This window comes from Struthio camelus, chromosome 2 (genome assembly GCF_040807025.1).
Source record: "Struthio camelus isolate bStrCam1 chromosome 2, bStrCam1.hap1, whole genome shotgun sequence".
Classification (NCBI taxonomy): Eukaryota; Metazoa; Chordata; class Aves; order Struthioniformes; family Struthionidae; genus Struthio; species Struthio camelus.
In genome coordinates this window covers 78,091,932-78,113,149 of record NC_090943.1, presented here as the reverse complement: position 1 = coordinate 78,113,149, position 21,218 = coordinate 78,091,932, and the positions used below count along the sequence as shown (strand labels likewise).

Below are 21,218 nucleotides of genomic sequence, written 5' to 3'. Positions count from 1 at the left end.
AAAACTACTGGATAGGGAAAAACAGTACTAACTGATATCTGCTTTCTCAGTAGCTTTGACAGCCTAGTAGGTTACTTTGTTTCATAAACATCTCACCAGTAAAGACAGCATACTCTAACAAGCATTTCCTTCATATATATAGTCAAATCCTTCCAGCCTTTTCCCACTTAGCAACTATGAATTTGCATTATGTGAAAGTAACCCAAGAATTAGTGTGGTACCATTGGTTTAGAAGACAAAGTCTTTCAAAAAGCCGTTTCCAGCTTTACCTGATGAATTGCATAAACTGAAGGGAATAGTTATAGTTTGACAATCAAATGTTCATAATCTGATGCACTACTTAGACTAAAAAACTGTTTCCAGTCATATGGAAACAATTTCTCAGGAGAAGGGATGTTTTTTCCTTCGTCACCTTCTCTCAGGAGACTTTTGTCACTGTGGGTGACTTTAAAACATCAAGGGCCACTTGCCTCCTGTGGGGAATATATTGTCTCAGTATGTTACCAGACCATCTGGCTTTATCTTGGTCCCTACCAATAACACCAAAACTGCAGCAAGTGATACCTTCTGCACAGCACCCAGCTATCCAGCATTCATGTTCTCAGAGCTGTCCAAATTGCTCTAGTGTGATCCTCAGGAGTCCTACCACTGAGCTCATTCCAGCAGAAATTAGCAGAGCTTTGAAAGAATGAGCCTTGATGCCCAAGTCTGGAGAGAGTGCTGCGGAAAAGGACCTCAGGGTTAATGTAGATGCCAGACTGGTTATGAACCAACAGTCCACTGTCACTGCAAATAAGGCAAATCAGGCACTAGAGTACACCAGGAAGAGCATGGCGGGCAGATGCAGAGATATTACTGTCCCTCCCGCTTTATCAGTGCTCATGAGGTTGCGTCTGAAATACTACATTCAGTTTCTGACAACCCACTTCAGGAAGGTTGTGGAGAAGAAGAGACAGGCAAGTAGAGAGCTACTGAGATGGTGAGGGGCCTAGAGTGCATGACCTGTAAGGAGAGGCTGAAGGAGCTGGACCTGTTTAGTCTAGCAAAAAGGTGGCAAAGGGTGCTCTAATAGCTGCCTGCAACTCTTTGAAGGGCAATTGCAAAGAAAGAAGATGAAGGCAAACTGTTCCTGGGAGTGCCAGATGATACAGCAAGGGGCAGTGGTCACAAACCGCAGCTTGAGAGGTTCTGGCTAGACGTCAGGAGAAACTTGTTCGCTGGGAGGAATATTCACAATAATTCAAAAACTTGTAAGCATTTGAAAGTAATCCCTTGCAATAAAAGCACCAGTATCTTTCACTTTAATCTTGTCGCTATATATGATTACCTTTTTTAGAAAATATTAGAAATCAGAAACAAATTAGAAATTAGAAACAAATCTTAAGTAGAGTACTTGTTCACTGCAGTACTGGGGGAGGTTCTCCAGATTGGTTATGAAATCTCCTTCCTTGGGATTTTCAAGACTTGGCTGGACAACGCCATGGCTGACCTGATCTGGAGCTGGTAATGGTCCTAGTTCAAGTAACAGGTTGGATTAGATGGCCTCCGGAGGTCCTTGCCAGTCCTGTTTCTATGATTCTATGAATCTTCAGAAATGAACTGAACTCTGGAGCCTGCTTGAAAAGCTGTTGGCTATGCTGGTTTAAAGCATTAATAATTGTGATTCATAACACTGAAATTGCAGCTGATTCAGTTTAATATTTTAGAGACCTCCCTTATATCTTTTCCTAGATGTTAAAAAACTGGCCACAAAAATGCAGGTATGACAATAAGAATGGAAGTCATTAGCTGAAAGAAGCTAATGTCCAAAATTAGAGATCCAAAAACAAGTGTAAAATTGCCCATTCTGACCTGTCTGAATGACAGCCTTAATCTCAGTTTTGCTTTTATAACAGGCATTGTTTCCAAGGCACTCCACTACAAGTACCGAAAAATGCCTTCTAGCAACTGAGCAAAAATCTGGAATTTTATTTTCTTGTTACCACTTAGTCACTCGTCAATGTTTGGGTCACTAAAGACACAAGAGAACTTGCCTCTAATAACAAAAATGATTTTAGGTCCTTGCTGATACTTCCTGAAAGCATTGTGAGCCACTTACACCCTATGAAAACTCTAGAGGTTCCTGATTGTGTTAGAGTGAAAATGGAGTATCTGCTCCTAAGAGGGCTGTAATTAAAAGCAGCTGTTAGGAAATCAGCTACATTTATTTGTGCTATATTTGCATCTGTTTAATTTTTTTAATGGGATGGCAGTTTCCCCAAAAAACACGTAATAAGAGCTTTGATTACTGTTTTATGTAATTAATAGTGATATAAATAAAGCTGTTTGTTAGGATTTGATGGATAAAAATCTTATTTCAATCTGTTATGAGAAAGTGCTCTGAAACAGAAAGATCAAATGTATTTTTCTGTAGGCTCAGCTATCATTTCCGGGCTTTATATTCCCTTTCACCCAAAGACCAGTGATGAAAGAGGTGTTGTGTGTATGTTCTGTTGGTGTTGGTTTGTCAGTGTCTTGTCTTCATATTCAAGGCGAAGATGACTTGGTGAATTTTCTTTTCCATTCTGCCTTCTAAAATGATCAATAATGGTACCGTTCATTTTGTCATACAAGAGTGGTCATTGGACTTTATCATTGACATCACCATATGGAGATATGGATAGTTTGCAATCCCCAATCTCTGTTTCAAGCTACTTTTAAACTTGGAAAGAAAATGCACTGTTGCCTCCAAACTAATAACATACATTCATTTTAGCCAAGGAGACAAATAATTCAAAAAATTGTAAGCATTTGAAAGTAATCATCTCTTGCAACAAAAGCACTTGGATCTTTTACTTTAATAATTGTACTTGTCACTACATACTATTACCTGTTTTAGAAAATATTAGAAATAAAGCTACCTTTCTAAGAATAAAATCTTTAGATCTTTGCATGATAATATAGAGCAAGTCACTATTTATTAGAACAAAAAATCTAAAACACTATTTACATTTTTCTACTCTCTGTTAATATTACTGGGCTTAGACATTGCATTTGCAACAGTTGTGGGATTAAATTTTTTTTTTTTTAAAAAGAGTATGAAATTCAGTAACCAGTAAATTCAGTGTGGTTTATAGGGTTCTGCAGGAAGACATGGACAGCGCGGGCCATTTGGACCAAAGGTACCCTATATAACAAAGAACACTTGAAAGCTAGTGTATTTTGCTTCAGCATAGATTTTTTGATTTCTGTTCCCAGCATTTGTCTTAATAAAACAGCTTTTTGATTAATGTTCATATATTGACCAAGTATGGGACAAATTTTGTTCTCGTTCACATGGGGTTTTCAATATTATTGTATAATACTGTACATTACTGGAATGTATATGAATAGAATTATTTCACATTTACACTAGAACAGCAGGAGCTGTTCCCAGGAGTTTGCTGTAACATGGTTTCACTTTTTAGGGAGTTTGGCAGTTTCTCTTTATCCCTCATTTGTACAACAGCATTGTGGTTTCCAAGAGGTTACACTTGTGCAACTGAAAGAGAAAGCTCTAGAAAATGACCTTCTGAGGTGATTGTACAATGCTCTAGGAAAAGGTCCTAGAAGATTCTAGGGAAAAAAAGTGATTTGTCAACTTTTTAACCTTGTTTTTAATTTGAGCTTAGCTGTAACTGAATTTGTCCACTTTCAGGCTGCTCTTGGTTAAGTAACCCTGAACTAGTGTAGGCAGAAGCATATGGTGAAAAAAGAGAGAGAAGTAAAAACTGAAACAAAAGAGGAGTTTCCCAGAATAGGACTGTAGCCAGGAAGAGGCTGTTTCTACGCCTATGTAAAGCCTAAGTTCTGCTCAAGTTAATAATACAGCAAGTTAATAATACAGCACCTTAAATCTCATGTGTGGAGTTTAAGAAGCTCCAGATCTTCATTGGCCTGGGAAATGAGGGCAATGTTGAGGCAGCAGGAGATGGAAAATGATAGGTTGGGGCCTCCATCCTCTTTTCCTTAAATCTGAACACACACAGCACAGAGTCATTGGCTACCCAGAGAGCAGAATATTGCCAACAATAGCTGCAAGTATCTTTCCTTCCTAGAAGAGCAGCAATTCAAGATCTGGACAGGCCCTGATGTCTAGGGTCTGCAGAGTTTAGCAAAAAGTCCTCCCTCTACTGGGAAGTCCCTCCTGTTACTGAGCTAGTGCAGTCTCTGTGCTGAAAATACATCTTTCACTAGAACTTATTCTCTTCCCCTTAATAGAGATACTATTTTTAGAATACTGTGGAATATTTTTCCACAAAGACTTCAGAAAGGAGGCAGCATTCTGGCTTTAGGAACCGGACTGGGACTGAAAAGAAAGTTAGCAACCTTTGGCCAAGAGACTTCACCACAACCTATACTTACCTTTTGGTTGACAAATTGTGGGTCATTCATGCCCAAAATCATGGAGACACAGAAAGAAGCTGATTATCTGTTGCCTGACATCTTACAAAGCCAGGTAAACTACAGCAAAATTAATATAAAATGGCTATAATACACTACCGTTCTCATGGGGGTGAATTTTTCACCCACTTTTCATGGTTATAATTGACTTCACTAGGCAACAGTGGCAAAACACAACAGCCACCCACTTTCAAAAAGCAAGAGCTCATGCATCATATGGCGTTTAAGGTACAGTTAAATTATGTTTCATATATCCTTCAGCCTTCAGACATACCAGACTAGCAGACCTGTGAGAGTAAGCTTGTTGAGACCAAAGTTTGACATGTTTCCTAACCGCTAAACATAGATCCAAATTCTGCTTTCACATTTATTATTATGGAAAGCTTTTTTTCTTAAAAAATACATAATATACAGTCTTCATTCATTCATGAATATAGATAGACACTCCTGAAAGATAAAGCTCTGAAAGGCTTTTCAGTAAGCGTAAATGTAACATTTTATACAATGGCCCTAACTCCTTGCAACTTTATTCCTGCTTGTAGTCTCTATCTCAGCTGAAATCCACTAAATTACATATTTGCTGTCTGTAAAGAAATCAAGGAATTATGCCCACTGAGAGCCAGAGCACTGCAGAACCAGTCCCAAGGGTGGAGCGGTGCAGTATTCAGCATTGCTCATGGCACAGTACAGCGCTTGGGCAGGTGGAAAGGACGGGGCAGTGGGGAAGGGGCTTATTTACCTGTATCAAAGGAAGATGGTGAGTCCCTTGTGGAGGTAATGGTCACTGTGGCTTTGGGAGATCCGGAGAACGGGTGTGCTCCCACGTGCAGATTTTGGCCAACGAGAAAGAAGGTTCAGGCATGTGGCTTGGTGCATGCTCAGCAAAAGCAATGCATAGCAACCAGAAACTCCAAGAAGATGCTGGTTGCAACTGAGAGGTTAAATCCCAGAACCAGATCCCAACAGTATGCTGAGCATCACTTGACGGAAACTATGCCCTGGTTTTGACTAATTGTTTTGCCCCATTCGGTCCCTTTATTTTCAAGGAAAGTAGGATACATGTTCAGAATATGCGTAAATACAGTTCACTTTGACCCTTGAGCCCTACTGTATCTCTCTTTCAGGGAGAAAGAGGCAACATCGGTCCACCAGGTTCAAAGGTGAGAAATTCATTTAACTTGATCTAAAACTTCAATAAGTTCTTTCCTCCGCTTGGTTTCCTTTCTTGTTTTTATGCACTTTGTTGATAATGAACATTTCTAGCACTGTCAGAATATTAAATCCCAGAGAGGTTTCTCTGGAAAGTGGGAACCACTTCTGAGCTGAACTGTGATTATCAGCAGCCAGTGCAACCTGTTGCTTGAGATTTCTGCTTAAAATACACTTAAAATTGCATTTAAAATCCAGTTCCTCAAATGTGTGATATCAGGGTGTTTTTTGAAGCCATTTTCATTTTCAGGAAAATTGAAATGAAAATCAACAAATTTTGTTTAAAAAACATCAAGTTCCACATGCCCCTTCATCCTCATTCTCATGGTGTATAGCTTGCACCCCGCATCTGAGCGCTCCCCCCCATGACTCACCTTTATGGTACAAGAGCAGATATATACGGTGCTGCGCAGAAGCCTTAGGCACCATCCGTGACTCCAGTCTGCTGTTCAGCACACGGGCCATTGTCATGGCCTACTTTTGTGCTGGAACTTGTCCGCTGTGCTGCAGCCACCATGCAGGAGGCACAGGGTTATAGACACAGTGGCTGGAAGGACCCTCTGGAGGACGTCTAGTCCAGTATCACACTTGAAGTGTGAGATCAGCAATACTAGAGATGGTGATGAGGTCACCAGTGCTAGATAAGGTCTGCAATGTTTCTTTGCTCACTGAGTCTTAAATACCTCCAAGGCAGTTCCACCGGCTTACTGGGCATCCTGTTCTGGAGCTTCACTATCCTCCTAGGGAAGACAGTTTCCCTAATGTCCAGCCTGTATCTCTAAACCTGGAATTTATCCTAGCTATCTGACACCTTCCATATGCCCGCTGTGCCTGTGGTGTGCGCAAGCCAGACCTGCTGCACTGAATCGGCGCGGCTGCTCAGACACGAGACCCCTTCAGCATGGAAACCAGCCCATTTACCCTGGTTAACAAACACAGTGTCAGTGCTGGAGCCCAGCCCTTCCTCTCCATTCTTCCCCATTAGAATCCCTGTATAGCCTGCCTTGGGCTCCTCCTGGAGCCCCCGCAGCCGCCAAAGCTCCCACTGCCTGCCCTCACGCTGCTTTTGCCAGCCCTGGCTGACTCGGGAGCCCGGGGCAGGCATAAGCCAGCAGAGGGCAGCGCCGGGGCAAATAAAATTTAAAAAAAATGCAAACAAAACAAAAACAAAAACAAAAAATAAATAAAATTAAATAGCATAATTAAAATAAAATAAAATAAAATAAAATAAAATAAAATAAAATAAAATAAAATAAAATAAAATAAGTAAAATACTTCTCTGGCATTTGGGCCAGCATCAAAATCAAAAGTTGTTGTGTGAAACAAGTAATCACGAATAGACCCTTCTGCATGCTGAATATTTACAAGAGTATTATCACAGTCTTCTAACAGCATCTGCTTGTTTATTTAAAAAACAACAACAACAATACAGCAGGACTGTGCTTGCCATAAATTCCATCTGGTGTACATATTTTGAGTGTTACCATTTCACAGAGATAATTGTCAGCATGATAATTAAATCTGATGCATGGATGCATTGGACAGAGGTTTTAAACTCTTCTTTTAAATCTATTTGAGACTATAGACTATTTTCCTACTTGAGTTACTATTCCTGCAAATGCTTTGTTCTGTGGTCTGCGTTCCAGTAATTATTACCGCTGATGTGACAGATACATTTCAAAAGCATGCATATATTGTGAGTGGAGTGACTACAGTGTTATTTTAAAAAAAAAATCCAACTCTTTAATCCTCAGATAAAAACCTAATGATAGTCCTCTTGATAGGTATAATTTTTAAAAGCATTGAAAAGACTGGAGTCCCAAGTCCCATTTTTACAAGTCACTCAGGTGCCTAAATCCCATTAGCATTCAGAGTCATCTTTTATGCTGCAGTTATCTACAAAATGAAAATTAGAGTGCTTCTAAAATTATACTTTATCTTAGTAAATGGCATGTTTATTCCTGAGCCACATGCTTTGCTGATTACAGAGAAAATCCTTTCTTAACGAAATAGACACATTTTATGTTGGTGGTTCTGTAGGGAGGCAAAAGAAGAGAGAAGATTTTGAATCTTATGAGCTGTTAGTTTGAATTTTCTCCATCTCACCAAAAATGCTGCAGAGAAGGCCATTTGACTTAGGATGCTTTAAAGCTCTGTTATATTCCTGTAGAGTATTAGAAAATTCCTGGTGGTTTTATTCAGATCCATCCATCTCAGTTTCCTTTCTCCAACAATGGTCAAAAGCAGATGCAGAGATACAGTTTGACCTTAGAAAAGGACACGTATTACGTTATAGTTGTCCTAAGTACCCTCGCAGATTTCAGCGGTTTGTGACTCAGGGACCTCCTCAGCCAGAGGTGGTTTCTGTATTAGAAATACTCTACAGATCTCTTTGACATGAACTTGATGTCTCCCCTGGAGCTCATGCAAACTTTTACCATCTATGACATCTTGTGGCACAGTGTTCGATCAGCTTAGCTACACGTACATCAGCTTAGCTACATGTACCTCTCTCCAGCTGTTTTCCTATGATGCCCACTTGTTCTTATATTAGAAGAATTCACGTTTTCAAGAATTCAGTATTCAAGTTATGGGCATACAATAAGCATATACAGTGGCATAGCAAAGTTCTCTGTTCTTCTCTTCCTGTTCTTTTCCTAACAATCCCTAGCATCACTTTATCCTTTTGAAAGCTACTGAGCTGCCTTTTTCAGGGAATTGTCTACATCTAATAGGTTTTCATGATACTATCTGCTGTAAGAGCCCAAAAATATTTTCTTGAAGCAGAACAAAATATAAGAAGCAAAACAGCCCTCTCCTTAAAAAAAAAAAAATAGGAGCCCAAACAAACAAACAAACAAACAACAAAAAATCCCAATACAAAAACAACACACAGCTGATCTGGCAGGCGGAAGAAAACACGTGCAAAAATATAGTTCAGTGTTTATCAATTTTTATCAATGTTTTAAGAATTCATTGTCTTCTTTTATCCATTTTTCTCTCGGCCAACTGTGTGATCATTACTATGTGATACATCATGTTTTTCCCACAGGATAGAATCAGATTCTTAGTAATAATGTCAGTTCTTTATTGAACTACAGCAGGGGTTATCAAATTTTTTGCCCCATATCCTGCCTCTCCAAATATGTCCCATGCCTCTCCCCCTGCTTCTTCCAGTTAGATCATCACTTAACTGAAGGGTGGAAATAACCCGGAAAATGTAACTTGGGAGAAAACAACAGAATTCAGCCTTTTTGAACAGGGATGGGAGTGGTGGAGAAGAATGATTGAAGCTGTATTAAAAAAGATGTCCCTGTGTCCCTCTGAGAGTGGTATAGTCCTGCTTTTATGAGACCGAATACAGTTTTGAGTGAATAATAGGTTTTTTTTGTTTTTTTTTTTGTGGCAGGGAATGCCAGGTACTGATGGAAAACCAGGCTTTCCTGGCGTGGCTGGGCGTCCCGGAGACGTGGTGAGTTGGGCTGTTGTACTCTGCGATCACTTAACAAACTGGTTCCCAAAACCATGTTTCAAGGATCGTCAGCAACCCTCATGGCACTTGCTATTAGTCTGTGGAGAGCTGGGCCTGGGTCTGTCCTACCTAACCTAGAGCTGTTACCAGAGGCATCAGACATAGGAGGAGAGTCTTCCTTACCTACCTCATGAGCCAAGAGTGATGTAGGCCTCTGCAGAGGCAGATTCAAACTCTTCAACGCTCCTTTTTTTTTTTATTGTTCAGAAATAAGCTCTGCTTTTAATTACAGGGAAGCTAACAGGCTTGTAGGTGATTTTAATGTGTTTGTCCTGCTTAGGAAGCCTGGGGACTGAGGGCATGCTTTAGTCAGAACGTCCCACTGCTCCTGCCCTGCCACCTGCCTCCTGCTCTTGCTGGCTGAGCTATCTGCAGCCCCAGCAGAGTGGACAGCATCGAGGGGCTGATCAAGCTTAGATATAGCCTGCCTCAAAAACGGTTGTTCAGATCAACTCCGTTCCCTTGCCCAGCCCCCTGAGCAATCCCAGATACAACCAGGGTGGTTAATACTGCTGCAGGAAGCAGTAGCCGGGCATAGCTGATCTCAGTGCATTGAAGGGGCTTGCTGAGTTAATCCCTGACTAACGAAATGTCGCATGCGGATTCGCTCCTTGTCATTTGTGAGCTCTGTCAAAGGTAGTGGCACATATTTTCAAACATCAGATCCTCAGAAGGTCTGAGGTGTAACCAGCTGAACCTTTCTGCAGTTTGACGGAGCTAGGGATCATTCCATGCCAGCATTTTACTTCATGTATTTTATGAAGACAGAGAAAGCCATTTTCACAACTTTTCTTTTTTAATCAGTTATGTTCATATTTATTATCACATGCAGGGTCCAAAAGGGGAGAAGGGTGAGCCAGGACCTAAGGTGAGATTGGATGGATTTCATTCTTGTTGAGAAACCTACTTGAAACGTGGTGTTTAGTAAATTGGCTTTCCATCTGTAATGCTCTGGAAATAGGGTGAACCAGGACAGGATGGGACCAGTATTGTGGGACCGCCTGGACCACCAGGACCACCAGGACCAGTCATAGCAATACCTGAGGTAAGTATGCTTGTCGAGAATCAAAGTTCTCATAACTCAGGTTGAAGTGAAGAGGAAGTGGAAGCTAAGTGGAAATTCTGGTGTTGATGTTCAGGTCAATCAGCCAAGCAGTACCAAATTGGGAATGTTTAACAAAACAAGGAACCTGAGACGCACCAGGACGTAGGAGAGAGATGTAGCCCCCTTGTGTTCTCTGACACGTATCCACTGTACAAACAAGAGCGGTGACTCCATTGCGGCAGCAATAACCAGAAGCATCAAAGAGCAAAATGCTCAAAGTTGATACAAAGTACCTCCTACCCTCTAGCTGCACATATATTTTCAGTCGGGTTTGCTTTGTGTACATCAGCCTTTGCAAAGCAATACTAGTTAGCAGTAAGAAAGTCTGGAAATTAGGATGAATTCCATTTCAAACTGACAACAAAAGTCTTTGTAGTTCGCTTGATATGACATTGAGAACTGGAGGAGATGTGAGTGGCCACAGGAAATTCTTCATGTTTGAGAGCCGGTGATGCCTAAACCAGCCAGATTCCTCCATAGTACTTCATATAACTACGGTCAGAAATGACTTGTGATTACAAGAAGTGAAAGTAGTAGGCTGAGAAATCTGCCTCAGGGGTAGCTGGACACGGACATTGTCAAAAAGCTGACTTGCACATTACATTTTCTGTTGACTAAAGCAACGGGGCTTCTGCTTAGGCTTCCACTTGGGATAGCAAATATATCACAAACTGACATCCTGTACCCCATATAATCAGTCCCAAAGGAATTTTTTTCATTTCTTCTTGGCTTATCATGTAGAATTGTTATCTTAAATGTGGCTCTAAGATATTGGACGAACAGAATTATAGAATCACAGAAATAGCAGGTCCTTGAGAGGAAGGGACCTCTCAAGCTCATTTAGTTCAAACTCCTGCTCAAAGTGGGACTGTTACTAGCAATGCACTTTGTCATGTTTCTGTTGGAGCTCCTGGCAATTTCCTCAATAGTCTTGAGAGGAACAGGCGGCTAAGTGGCACAGATGTGCTGTAAAACTTGTGTTCTTTCTCTCAACATTGCCAGAGTGTGACTGTGGGATGTTAGCACTTACCGGTCACTAAACAGTTCTGTTTACAGTAATAATGAGCCTGACTATGTTGTTCCTTAGCTCATAAATATTTGAAAAACACTGTGAGAGCCTCAGCAGGAAGACTGCATGTATAAGAAATGTGAAAAGATTATTGAAGCTGACACAGCTGGAAACTGCATGGCTTCTCCCTACATGTCACATAAGTCACAGTGCACATACATCAAACTAATGTATAACTATGTCTGAAGGACCCTAACGTGCATCCTCTGGATTGTCAGAACTTCTATATGAACCAGTTTCACTGTGTGTTACAGCAATATGCAGAGTCTAGTAGAAGCTGCATTACATCAGGTGCATTACAAACTAGTGAAGAAACCCATTTCCTTCTCTAAATACCTTGGAGTTTAAGAAGGAGGCTATCTTATGAAGTAGGGTTCATATATATTTGGCTTTATGTACATTTGTAGCAAACAGGCCTCATGTAGGGATACAGCAAATGCCATCTGTCCTCAAGGTTCAAAAACCTATCCATTGTCAATCAGATGATATCTCTGAGGACTTGGCAAGCTGGATTTGGAAGCAGTTGATTAAATGTATGTGTATGTGTGAATATATATGATATTGAGTTCTACTTACCTCACAAATGTTTGTAGAAGAGCATAACCTATGCTCATTATGTATTTTCTAAGATAGAAGATTAAATTATTCAAATACATTTTGTTGATTCAGTCCATCAGCAAAAATATCTTCTTAGCATCAGTTGTAGGAAAGGACTGCAGTGAGGAGACCTGCCAACTGCAGAAGAAATACAGAAGTAAAACGAATACCAGTACTAACTGTTGCAATGTGGATATTGGCTTCACCTGGGTGAAGGGGGTCAGAGACCGATTACCATTTAAGTGATCCACAAGGCAGTCAGGAAGATCATTCCCCAGATCAGGGTCTGTTAGTTCATTCTCTCAACCATTGCCTTGCTAAAGACAATAATACTTATGGGCCCTGGAAGTCCAATGGACTGATATATCAGAAGGAAATTTTCTTACTAAGGTCTGAGAGGCTACAACAAAACAGATTTTCTGTTACTTCACTACAATTCAACAAATTAAAGAGCTAGTGCAGTTTCAGTGTTGTTGCAATAGCAAGGTCTGATCTGGGCAGTCATGACTTAGAGCCAGACCTCATCAGTAACTGTCAGATAGCAGCTTGATTGAATTACACTGAAAAATGGACCTTGGTTTCCTCCTCATTTAACACAATCCCTATGTGCACTGAGGAAATATGATTCTCGCAGACATGGGAGGCATGGCAGGAGCCACTTCTGACACTGGAAAAAGATATAATAAAATAAATTTGAGGTCTGCAATGGAGCCTAGCCGTTTCCAGGCTTCTGCAGTACCTATTGACAAGTGTTGGTTTCAGAAGCTTGCAGCCATTTCTGTCTCGGGTAGTCCCTCTTGTTATCAATCAGAAAGTCTGCTCTGAACTGTCCTGTGTAAAAAAAAAGTATCTCAGTTTGCTATTGTTTGACTTCCCAAAGTGATTTAACCAATGTTTCTTACCCTATATTGGTTATTTTGCTCTCTTCTAGCCTAATCTGACATTCTGAGCATGAGAACTAGTAACCCACGTTAGTTGTTTCTGAGCTTTTGCCACAACATATTAGTTAGGTACTGTACAGAAATAATTATGAATAGAGAAAGATTATTAGATTTAAATTAAAAAGTTTTGAGCAATTAATTATCTTTTGTTGCCATTTTTCATCCATAGTTTAAGTACAAGAAACAAATGAGAGAAAGGCCTGGAGAAAGACTAATCTCTGGAGTATAATGCAAATACCAAGAGATTCTGTTACCCGTATTCTTTCTGTAATTATAATAGTGGCATATTCACGTCCCTTGGATGGGAAGCTGAAGGTATGATTAGAATCCACCTAGATAAAATCCACCTAAAAAACATTGTTTCTTCATCTCTGTAACAATGAAGAAAATATGAAAAACAAAGTTGTCCTTACTGTGCAGTCAGTACTTTCTGAACTGATGTGATGTGTTGAAAAAATACGTTGCTGAATTGTTGCTATTAAAGCTGCTTGCACACCCAAAAAGGAAGGTAAATAACTACACACCTGGAGTAAGCTGGAAAGGCCATAATCTTTTTTTCTAAGCATCATTCTTGTACCATGTATTTTCATATGTTCTTCACGGTGTATGCTTTACTGCCTCTCAGAAACAGCTTCTATTCACAGCTAAACTCTATTTATAAAATATACAAAGTGCCTGGTCCCAAGCGCAACAAAGCCTTTGGGATTCTTTCCACTGACTTCAGTACAATTTGGATTGGGCCCAGAAAGAATGAATACTGAGTAATTCCGTACTGAAAAGACTGTTTAAACCCAGGGCTCCTGGAATTCTGCCACCAGCTATAGATAAAGCAGAACAATTGCAGCAGCAGGATTCTTTTATTACTGTCATTAAAGTAATAGCCCACATCCTGCCCCCTCTCTGGGACACGGAGGGCCTGGAATGCAGTGGAACGAAAGGTATTTTGCTACCCGGGAGCAATGCAGCAGAGAGCTCATGCAGGCTGGGTGATGGAGTGCTGCTGGCAGGACTTAAGCTGTCTTTTTAATTGCTTCAACGACAATTTTCCAGAGGCTTTTGTAGCACACAAGGACAGGGAGTAGGTAGCAGCACCTGGTAAAGGATAACAGCTTTCAGCTGCATGAATCATAAAGCCAACAGGACCTCAAAATGCAGAAAGTTAACCACAGGCTGCCATGTTTCAGATGCCATAGGGAAGATAAGATAAGATATGATGTAACCGAGCAGGCCTGTCCTCTGTTGTGTCCTTCCTTGCATTCCAGATTAAAAAACTAGTATTCAGACACTTATAAGATAATTAGAAGGGACCTCGAGGGTCATCTGATCAAGCCTCCTGCTCAAAGCAGGGAGAGCTTCAAAGTTAATTCTTGAGTACCTCATTCCTTACAGGTGTTAAAAAGGATCGTGATCTAACAGCATTGATCAGGACAGTTACAGGCAGAGGAGACGTGCAGATTTCACAGCACCTTGGTGGCAACATGCTTATTCCTGTGCTGCATGGAACCCCCCCGGTACCTGAAGGCATACCTTGACTTTGTGAAAGTCAGAAGGAGATTTTCATTACGTTTTATGAGAATGTACTGCTATACACAAAACCTGAAACTGAAATGGGTGGAATAGCTTGTCTGCTAAGCAAGTGGGCTAGTTTATAGCTCTATGGGGATTCAGTACATATTTCTGAATCCAAAACAAGGTTAGATTAGCACACGAGATATGAAATTGTTGAGTGAAAGAAATGAAACAAATGACAAAAAACTGAGTAAGGATCTCTTTTCACTTACCACATATATGTGGAGCAAGCACTTATATATCATCCTGAATTGTAAGGTATGACTATTTAAACCTTTTAAACTGGGAGCAAGCTGTCTGAAACCAAAATGAAAGAGGAAAGAAGCCTAATCACAACATCAGGAAGAATAGCTGATTGGGAGCAGCCAACACGGATTTCTCAAGGGCAGGTCATTCCTGAACAACTTGATTCCTTGTCTACAGACAAGGAACAGCCACTGGATGTTGTATACCTCGACTTAAGCAAGGTTTTGACAGAGTCTCCCATAATCTTGTTATCACCAATTTGAAGAGCTGTGGGTTGTATAAATGGATGATAAAGGTGGGTGGAAAATTCACTGATGTATTCAAAGATTTGCAATCAGTGGTACAAAATCCAGCTGGCAGCTGGTAACCAGTGGCATTTCTCAGAGATCAATACTGGGACCAATACTGTTTAATGTCTTCATTAATGACCTGGATGATGGGATAGAGTGCATTCTAAGCAAATTTGCAGTCAAGAAACTTGAGGCATGTTCAGTACTCTGGAGGACAGTGCTGCTGTTCAGAGGGACCTGTTGGGCTGGAGGAATGAGCTGACAGGAACCTCCTGAAGTTCAACAAGACGAGGTTCAAGGTCTTGCACTGGGGATAGAATAACCCCATGAAACAATACAGGCAGACTGTCTAGGAAGCAGCTCTGCAGAAAAGGATCTGAGGGTTGTGGTGGACAGCAGTTAGCAGTATGCCCTTGCAGTGAAGAAGGCTAACCACCCCCTGGGCTGTATTAGTAAGACAATGGCCAGCAGGTCCAGAGAAGTGATCCTTACCTTCTACTCAGCATTTATGAGACTGCATCTGGAGAACTATGTCCACTTTGGGGCTCCCCAGTAAAGAAAGACACTGATGTACTGGAGCGAGACCAGCAGATGGTAACCAAGATGGAGCACAGAATGAGGAGAGACTGAGGGAAGTGGCTCTGTTCGGTTTGGAGAAGAGAAGGCTAAGGGAAGACCTTGTTGCTGTCTACAACTACCTGATCGGAAGATAAAGAGAAGATGGAGCTAGACTGTTCTTGGGGGTGCACAGCAGTAGGACGAGAGGCAACAGACACAAGCCAGAATGTGGAGAATTCCAATTAGATATAATCAAAAATGTTTTTACCCTGAGGGTGGTCAAATACTGTAGCCAGCTGCCCAAAAAGGATATGGCGTCTCTATCCTCGGAGGTGTTCAAGACTCAACTGGACAAGTCCCTGAGCAACCTGATATAATTAGGTGACCTCCGGAGGTCCCTGCCAACGTATGATCTCAGGCTATAGAGATCCCTAAACTGGTGCTGAGCTTATTAATTCCAGGCTCTATACATCCTTCCTGAGACTCAGAGCTGATTAGCTTAGGTGCTGCACCACATTCAAGGGTATATACTGTTTGGCGGATCCAAGCTAGTTTCTTTGATTGCTCTGTACTGCATTGAGCAGGCCCAGCAGCTTGCTCAGAGCTAACTTAGGAATCACTGTATGGTGCTGCACTGTGTGATACAGACATGTCCAGAATATAATTAAAACTTTGAATCTACAACAAGGTGTGTGCAGTCAGACAGTTTCACCATCTCAGAATGCCACTGATGTATTGGTGTCTAAAAATTTCATTTTGATCTTTATCTTACTGAGGAAAAAAGACCTCAGTTCATGACATTTTGTTTCAGAGTTTTCAAATCCTGCCCCCAGTGAAGGGTTTTATAACAGTGAGTTCATGAAAGTTTTTAAAGCATTCTGAGATCCTTACATATAAAGTGTAACACAAGTGCTAGGGTTTGTTATTCCAGTTGCATAGCACAAATTAGAAGTAGAGAGCGTTTTCTGTTGCCTCATATGTTTCTTCTACCCATAGTTATAAGGTGCTGCTTTAACTGTGTGTACATTTCCAAAAATGTATGTCTATTCCACATAACCATTTTAGCATTTGAAACAACCTCTTTCTTATCCACTTTTTTAGCTACTACTCAATGATACAGATGGAATTTTTAATTCCACTGGAATTAAAGGATTGCTTGGGCCTCCAGTGAGTATATGCTGCTTTATTAAATGTTCAGATTTGCTCTATCTGTCTTCAGTGTCTCCTTTTAAGTACCATCTACCACTCAGTTTCGTATGCCTCAGAAATGTCCGTGTAACTCCTGCTACTTCAGCAAGAAGCTGTGCAGGGCAGAACTGAATCCTGTGTGGATACATTAATTTTCACATATTTCTGTTAAAGAAAGGAATTGAAGAGACTGGCTTAGCTCTGGATCTGAACTGTATGTTCAGAATGACAGAAATGTGGAACTGATGCAAAAATAAGGACCCAGTTTTACATAGCATTTCTTCCATTTTTTTCTCTTCCTGTTTTGCAAGTCATGAAATGTTGGAGTAAAGCTTTTTGTTCACTTCTGCTTGAGTCTGCGATGAGGAATGCTCAGCTCCAGTGTACAAGTTTGGTCTTACAGCAGTTAGAGCTGTGGATGTAATCTCATGGGAGAACCACAGACGTGAAATTTCAGGCTCTGCTTTGCAGCCAGGAGTTTATCACAGCTCAGTCAAATGCTTGAAATTCTGGATGCTTCTTGGTACTGATTTCAAATTCCTAGAGCTAGATCCACAGCGATGCCCACCTTCTCTGTGCTGCGGAGCCTATACAAAGTTAGAGCAGAACTGGCCTGAAAGACTACATTATATTGCACTTTGCAAAATTTTACTCCCCAGTGCTAAGCATCGTGCTTCACAACCAGTTTAATTTGCAGACTGTTGTATTTTATTTTATCTGCTTTCGTATTTGGTTTGTATGCTAGGTAAAATCACAAAGAAGGTGAGCCCAGCTCTCCCCCTCACATTCAATTCCTTTTGAAACAAGGAAGACCAAAATGTGTGTCCCTGATGACAGAATTTGACTCTACATAGCCACAGTGAAAAAAATTTTATACTGTTGATATAACTGCCCCAAAACAAATATTTTTGGAATCTGTTAGTGAACTGAGGAGAAGGGCATTAGCTCCAATTGTAGCTTTCAACCCTGTATCTGTGTGCCTGTTAGGCCAACATGCCTCTTTTTCCTTTTTTATGTAGCAAGAGGAGCCTATTATAGTGGCTGCATCCAGCTCTGCTTACGGTAAAACAGGTTTCATAGAGGAGCATTTTGTTGTGTGTCCTAAAGACCTGATTCTCCTAATCCCTGGATGTGATAGGATGTGAGGATATGATGGGCCCTCTTGTGTGAGCTCTGTTACCATCGGTAGTTGCCAGCCAAACCTTAGATGACAGGTACTCAAAACGATGTTCATGAGCCCAGCCAAAATACAGTGGTTTGTAATAGTGAATAGAGTTAGTCCCAACAGAAAGAAGCAGGTCCTCTAACTTAAAGTGCTGTTGCAAGAGAAAGGTCTTTGGGAACCTGCATCTGAGTACTCCCTAGTCGGGAAGGAGAAGCAGTCTCAGTGATTCATATAATATGCATCCAGGTGATTTAAACTAGAACCAAGAGGGCTTCTCTGTGGTTATCACAGTGACGCAATCTTACATATGCCCAGCACAAATCCAAATCCATGTTTCCACTCACAGTCTGTTTTGTGATCCACCAATAACCAGTAGCTCAGTGGTAAAGGCCAAGAGAGGGCTACTGTGTTCTCTGTGATGGACACTGGAAAAGACTCAAATAAGGCTGAGTTATGGTTGCCTTTGATATGTGGAAAAATGTCACCTTTATTCTGCCTTTGCTGGATCTCTGTCCCTTAAGTTTTGGAAAGTAAACTCTAATGTCCCAGAAAAAATCATAAGATCAGGGTACTGTAAAGTGTTTGCAACTTACAACTGACTGAAAGAAGTTCTTCTTCCAGTTTCAGATCAATTAATATTTGCAAATTAGGAGGTACGGGTAAACTTCATGCTCTGTTTTGCAGGTCCATAATATGTATTTATATGGGGGTGGGGTTTCTTACATTTTGCAGGGTCCAGATGGCAAGCCAGGTCTACCAGGATTTCCTGTAAGTATCATATCCCTAGGATTTAAATAAACATTCCTGAATATACTTTAATATTTTAAAATTTATACAGTGAAGAATTTATACAAAGTCTGATAAATTTTCATTTGGGAGAATATAGGTCTTTATGCAGCCAACAAGATATTACAGTTGAGGTAGAAATGAACTCTGTGCTGGAAATGGAAGTGTACTGTAATATGCATATTTCGTATTTCTGCTTCTTAGAATCAGGTCTAAGCCTAAATGTAAATCTAAATGTAGTTGATTTCAATGCCAAATTAATACCAAGGAAAAGTCTTGTGCAATTTCAGAACAGATGAAACAAATGGACTTCTACAAGTTATATTTAAATCTATATGGAATTATATAATTCTTTAATTCCTTTGTCACTACTACAGAGTGCTGCGTTAAAGCCCTAATAAGCTTTCTTCATTCTTTAGAATGATACAAAGAACACCAGAGGTTATTTTTTATTGCATTTAATGTACTTTTTGTAATAGCATGCTAACACCACCATGGAAAGATTGCAATGCCATAGTATCAAAAGGTACATTATACGATGCTGTGTATTGTGCTCAGACTGCTACTTCTTATAAGCATTATTTGGCTTGTGGCTTCTGATAGTATTATTTTCTTGTGTTAAGACTGTTCTGCAGTTCAGATGTGGCCATACGATCTCAGGATCGTCTGTCTATTGCCTGAGAATAACTAAGAAGAAAGTTGGGAAAGCTGACAAATGATGTTGGCAAAATGCTAGCAAATTGCCCAAAGTTCTACAGAAGGTGGTTTACTGAGTCCTGGGTATTGTAGACTGCACTGCAAGCCAAAGAGGAAAAAAACTTTAAAAAACTCTTTTTGGTTAAAAATGAGCTGATGATAAGATTTAGAGAGTGATTCAATGAATTGTATAGTCTCTCTGTTATTAACAGAATTTCTACAGACGTAAAAATACCATTCTTGTCCTTACCTCAGCTCTTTTCTCTAGCTCTTTACTAATGCAGATATCACACAGAGGAATTTGATTCTTGGTGGGTGAAATTGTGACCTGAGCCAAATGCTTTCTCCACATAAGATACAGAAATGATCATTTTTTCATATATCTAATCTAAGATAACAAATTTTTTAAAGTACTGTTTCTTAAAAATGTACCTTCAGAAATTCTTCTAAAAATTAGTTTGGCTAAATGACCATAGAGGGAGAGAGAATAGAAGGAGGAAAGAGAGAATTCTGGCTGAATTTCCACTTTTATTAATGTTTGCTTATTTCCCTTTGTGAATATGTGTATCCTCTACACTGATGAAGAACATCAGGGGGTTAGTTTTGTTGTTTTTAACAGATTCTCCCTATCTGATATTTGGTTTAGGGCATAAAGACAGCAATTTGATTTTACAAAAATTCTTAGATTACAACCAGAGTGATTCAAAGTTCAAGATTTCCAGTTATTTAAAATTGCATTTAGTAAAATTGCCCATTCTCAGCAGATCTCACCATAGATTTATTTATGTATTGATTTTTACTTAGGGCCCTCAGGGACCAAAGGGAGATACTGGCTTACCTGGACCGCAAGGACCCAAAGGACAACAGGTAAGAGAAAATGGGTAGGGAAAAGTAGAAGCTGCAAAAATGTGTTAGATAACAAATATTTGGTGCCATTACAAGTTTTGTGATTTTAATTTTGTTAGGGACTGGGCTGTTAATAAGTTTATGTGAAAAATTTACTAAGTGGAAATTGAAGCAATGCTGAGAAAAATACCTTGATCTATTACCGAGAGCTAATGTTCCATCTCCGGCATTGAAATTCTGCAATGCAGCATGCACTTATCGGAATAAGTTTGCATAAACATTAAACATGAGGTGACCTTTTCTTGCAAGCTGATCATCTGTGCTGACAGCCTGGAATCCTAACTGAAAGGTCAAATATATAAGGATGATCTTTTCCTCGTCCTGCCTTAGCACAAAGGGCTTTGCCTACAGAAGTATATCACAGGGTTTCTATTCCCAAAGAAAGTGTAAGACATAGAGAACTCTTTCCTCTGGATTCTTTCTCTTATTTCTACATAATCAGGTTTACACTGTAGCATGATGAGATATGACTAAGGATTGACTCCGCTGTTTTGTAAATATCCCAGTTGTTCTGCTTTTCTCCTCTTCTCCTCCACCTGCAGGAAGCAGGGGAGAAGAACAAGCTATTAAAATCTTGGGAATAAGAAAGACAGAAATACTTCCCTTCTTATTCTTTGTATTTGTAAGTAGCTGACCTCACTTTCTCGCAGGTAATATGAAGGTTTGGGAACAGTTAATTGTGGTTTGAAATGGGACTTCAGATGAACAGCATCTTCAGTGCTTAGGAGGAAACATCCTAGGCCACAAATGCCAGCCCCCTTTTGGTCCAGGGATTCCTGTTGTTTTACCCAGTGCATAAAATCATCAAGCTCAACCTTAAAATTAGTTAAGTGTTTTTTTGGTGAGGTTTAGGGGTTTTGTTTGCTTGGGGTTGGGGGAGGGGGGGCGGGTCAGGAGGCTTCTATAGTCCCTGCTGGAAGTACTTCAGAACTCTGAAAT

General features: G+C 40.3%; 1 protein-coding gene and 1 long non-coding RNA gene across 4 annotated transcripts in view; one reads left to right on the top strand and one right to left on the bottom strand.

Annotated features, from left to right (window-relative positions):
• Positions 1-21,218, top strand: part of COL15A1 (collagen type XV alpha 1 chain) — a 155,462-nt gene that overhangs the window by 103,913 nt on the left and 30,331 nt on the right. For all 3 annotated transcript variants that reach the window (XM_068931312.1, XM_068931313.1, XM_068931311.1), the window contains 8 exons: positions 3,117-3,161; positions 5,547-5,582; positions 9,041-9,103; positions 9,996-10,031; positions 10,125-10,208; positions 16,640-16,705; positions 18,624-18,659; positions 20,178-20,240. In XM_068931312.1, the coding sequence (XP_068787413.1) occupies positions 3,117-3,161; positions 5,547-5,582; positions 9,041-9,103; positions 9,996-10,031; positions 10,125-10,208; positions 16,640-16,705; positions 18,624-18,659; positions 20,178-20,240 (429 nt within the window). The remainder of the gene's footprint in view (positions 1-3,116; positions 3,162-5,546; positions 5,583-9,040; positions 9,104-9,995; positions 10,032-10,124; positions 10,209-16,639; positions 16,706-18,623; positions 18,660-20,177; positions 20,241-21,218) is intronic.
• Positions 10,220-21,218, bottom strand: part of LOC138065942 (uncharacterized) — a 56,576-nt gene continuing 45,577 nt past the window's right edge. The window contains exons 9-11 of the long non-coding RNA XR_011138949.1: positions 12,674-12,765; positions 11,914-12,072; positions 10,220-10,760 (exon numbers count right to left, since the gene is read on the bottom strand). This is a non-coding gene — a long non-coding RNA (uncharacterized lncRNA). The remainder of the gene's footprint in view (positions 10,761-11,913; positions 12,073-12,673; positions 12,766-21,218) is intronic.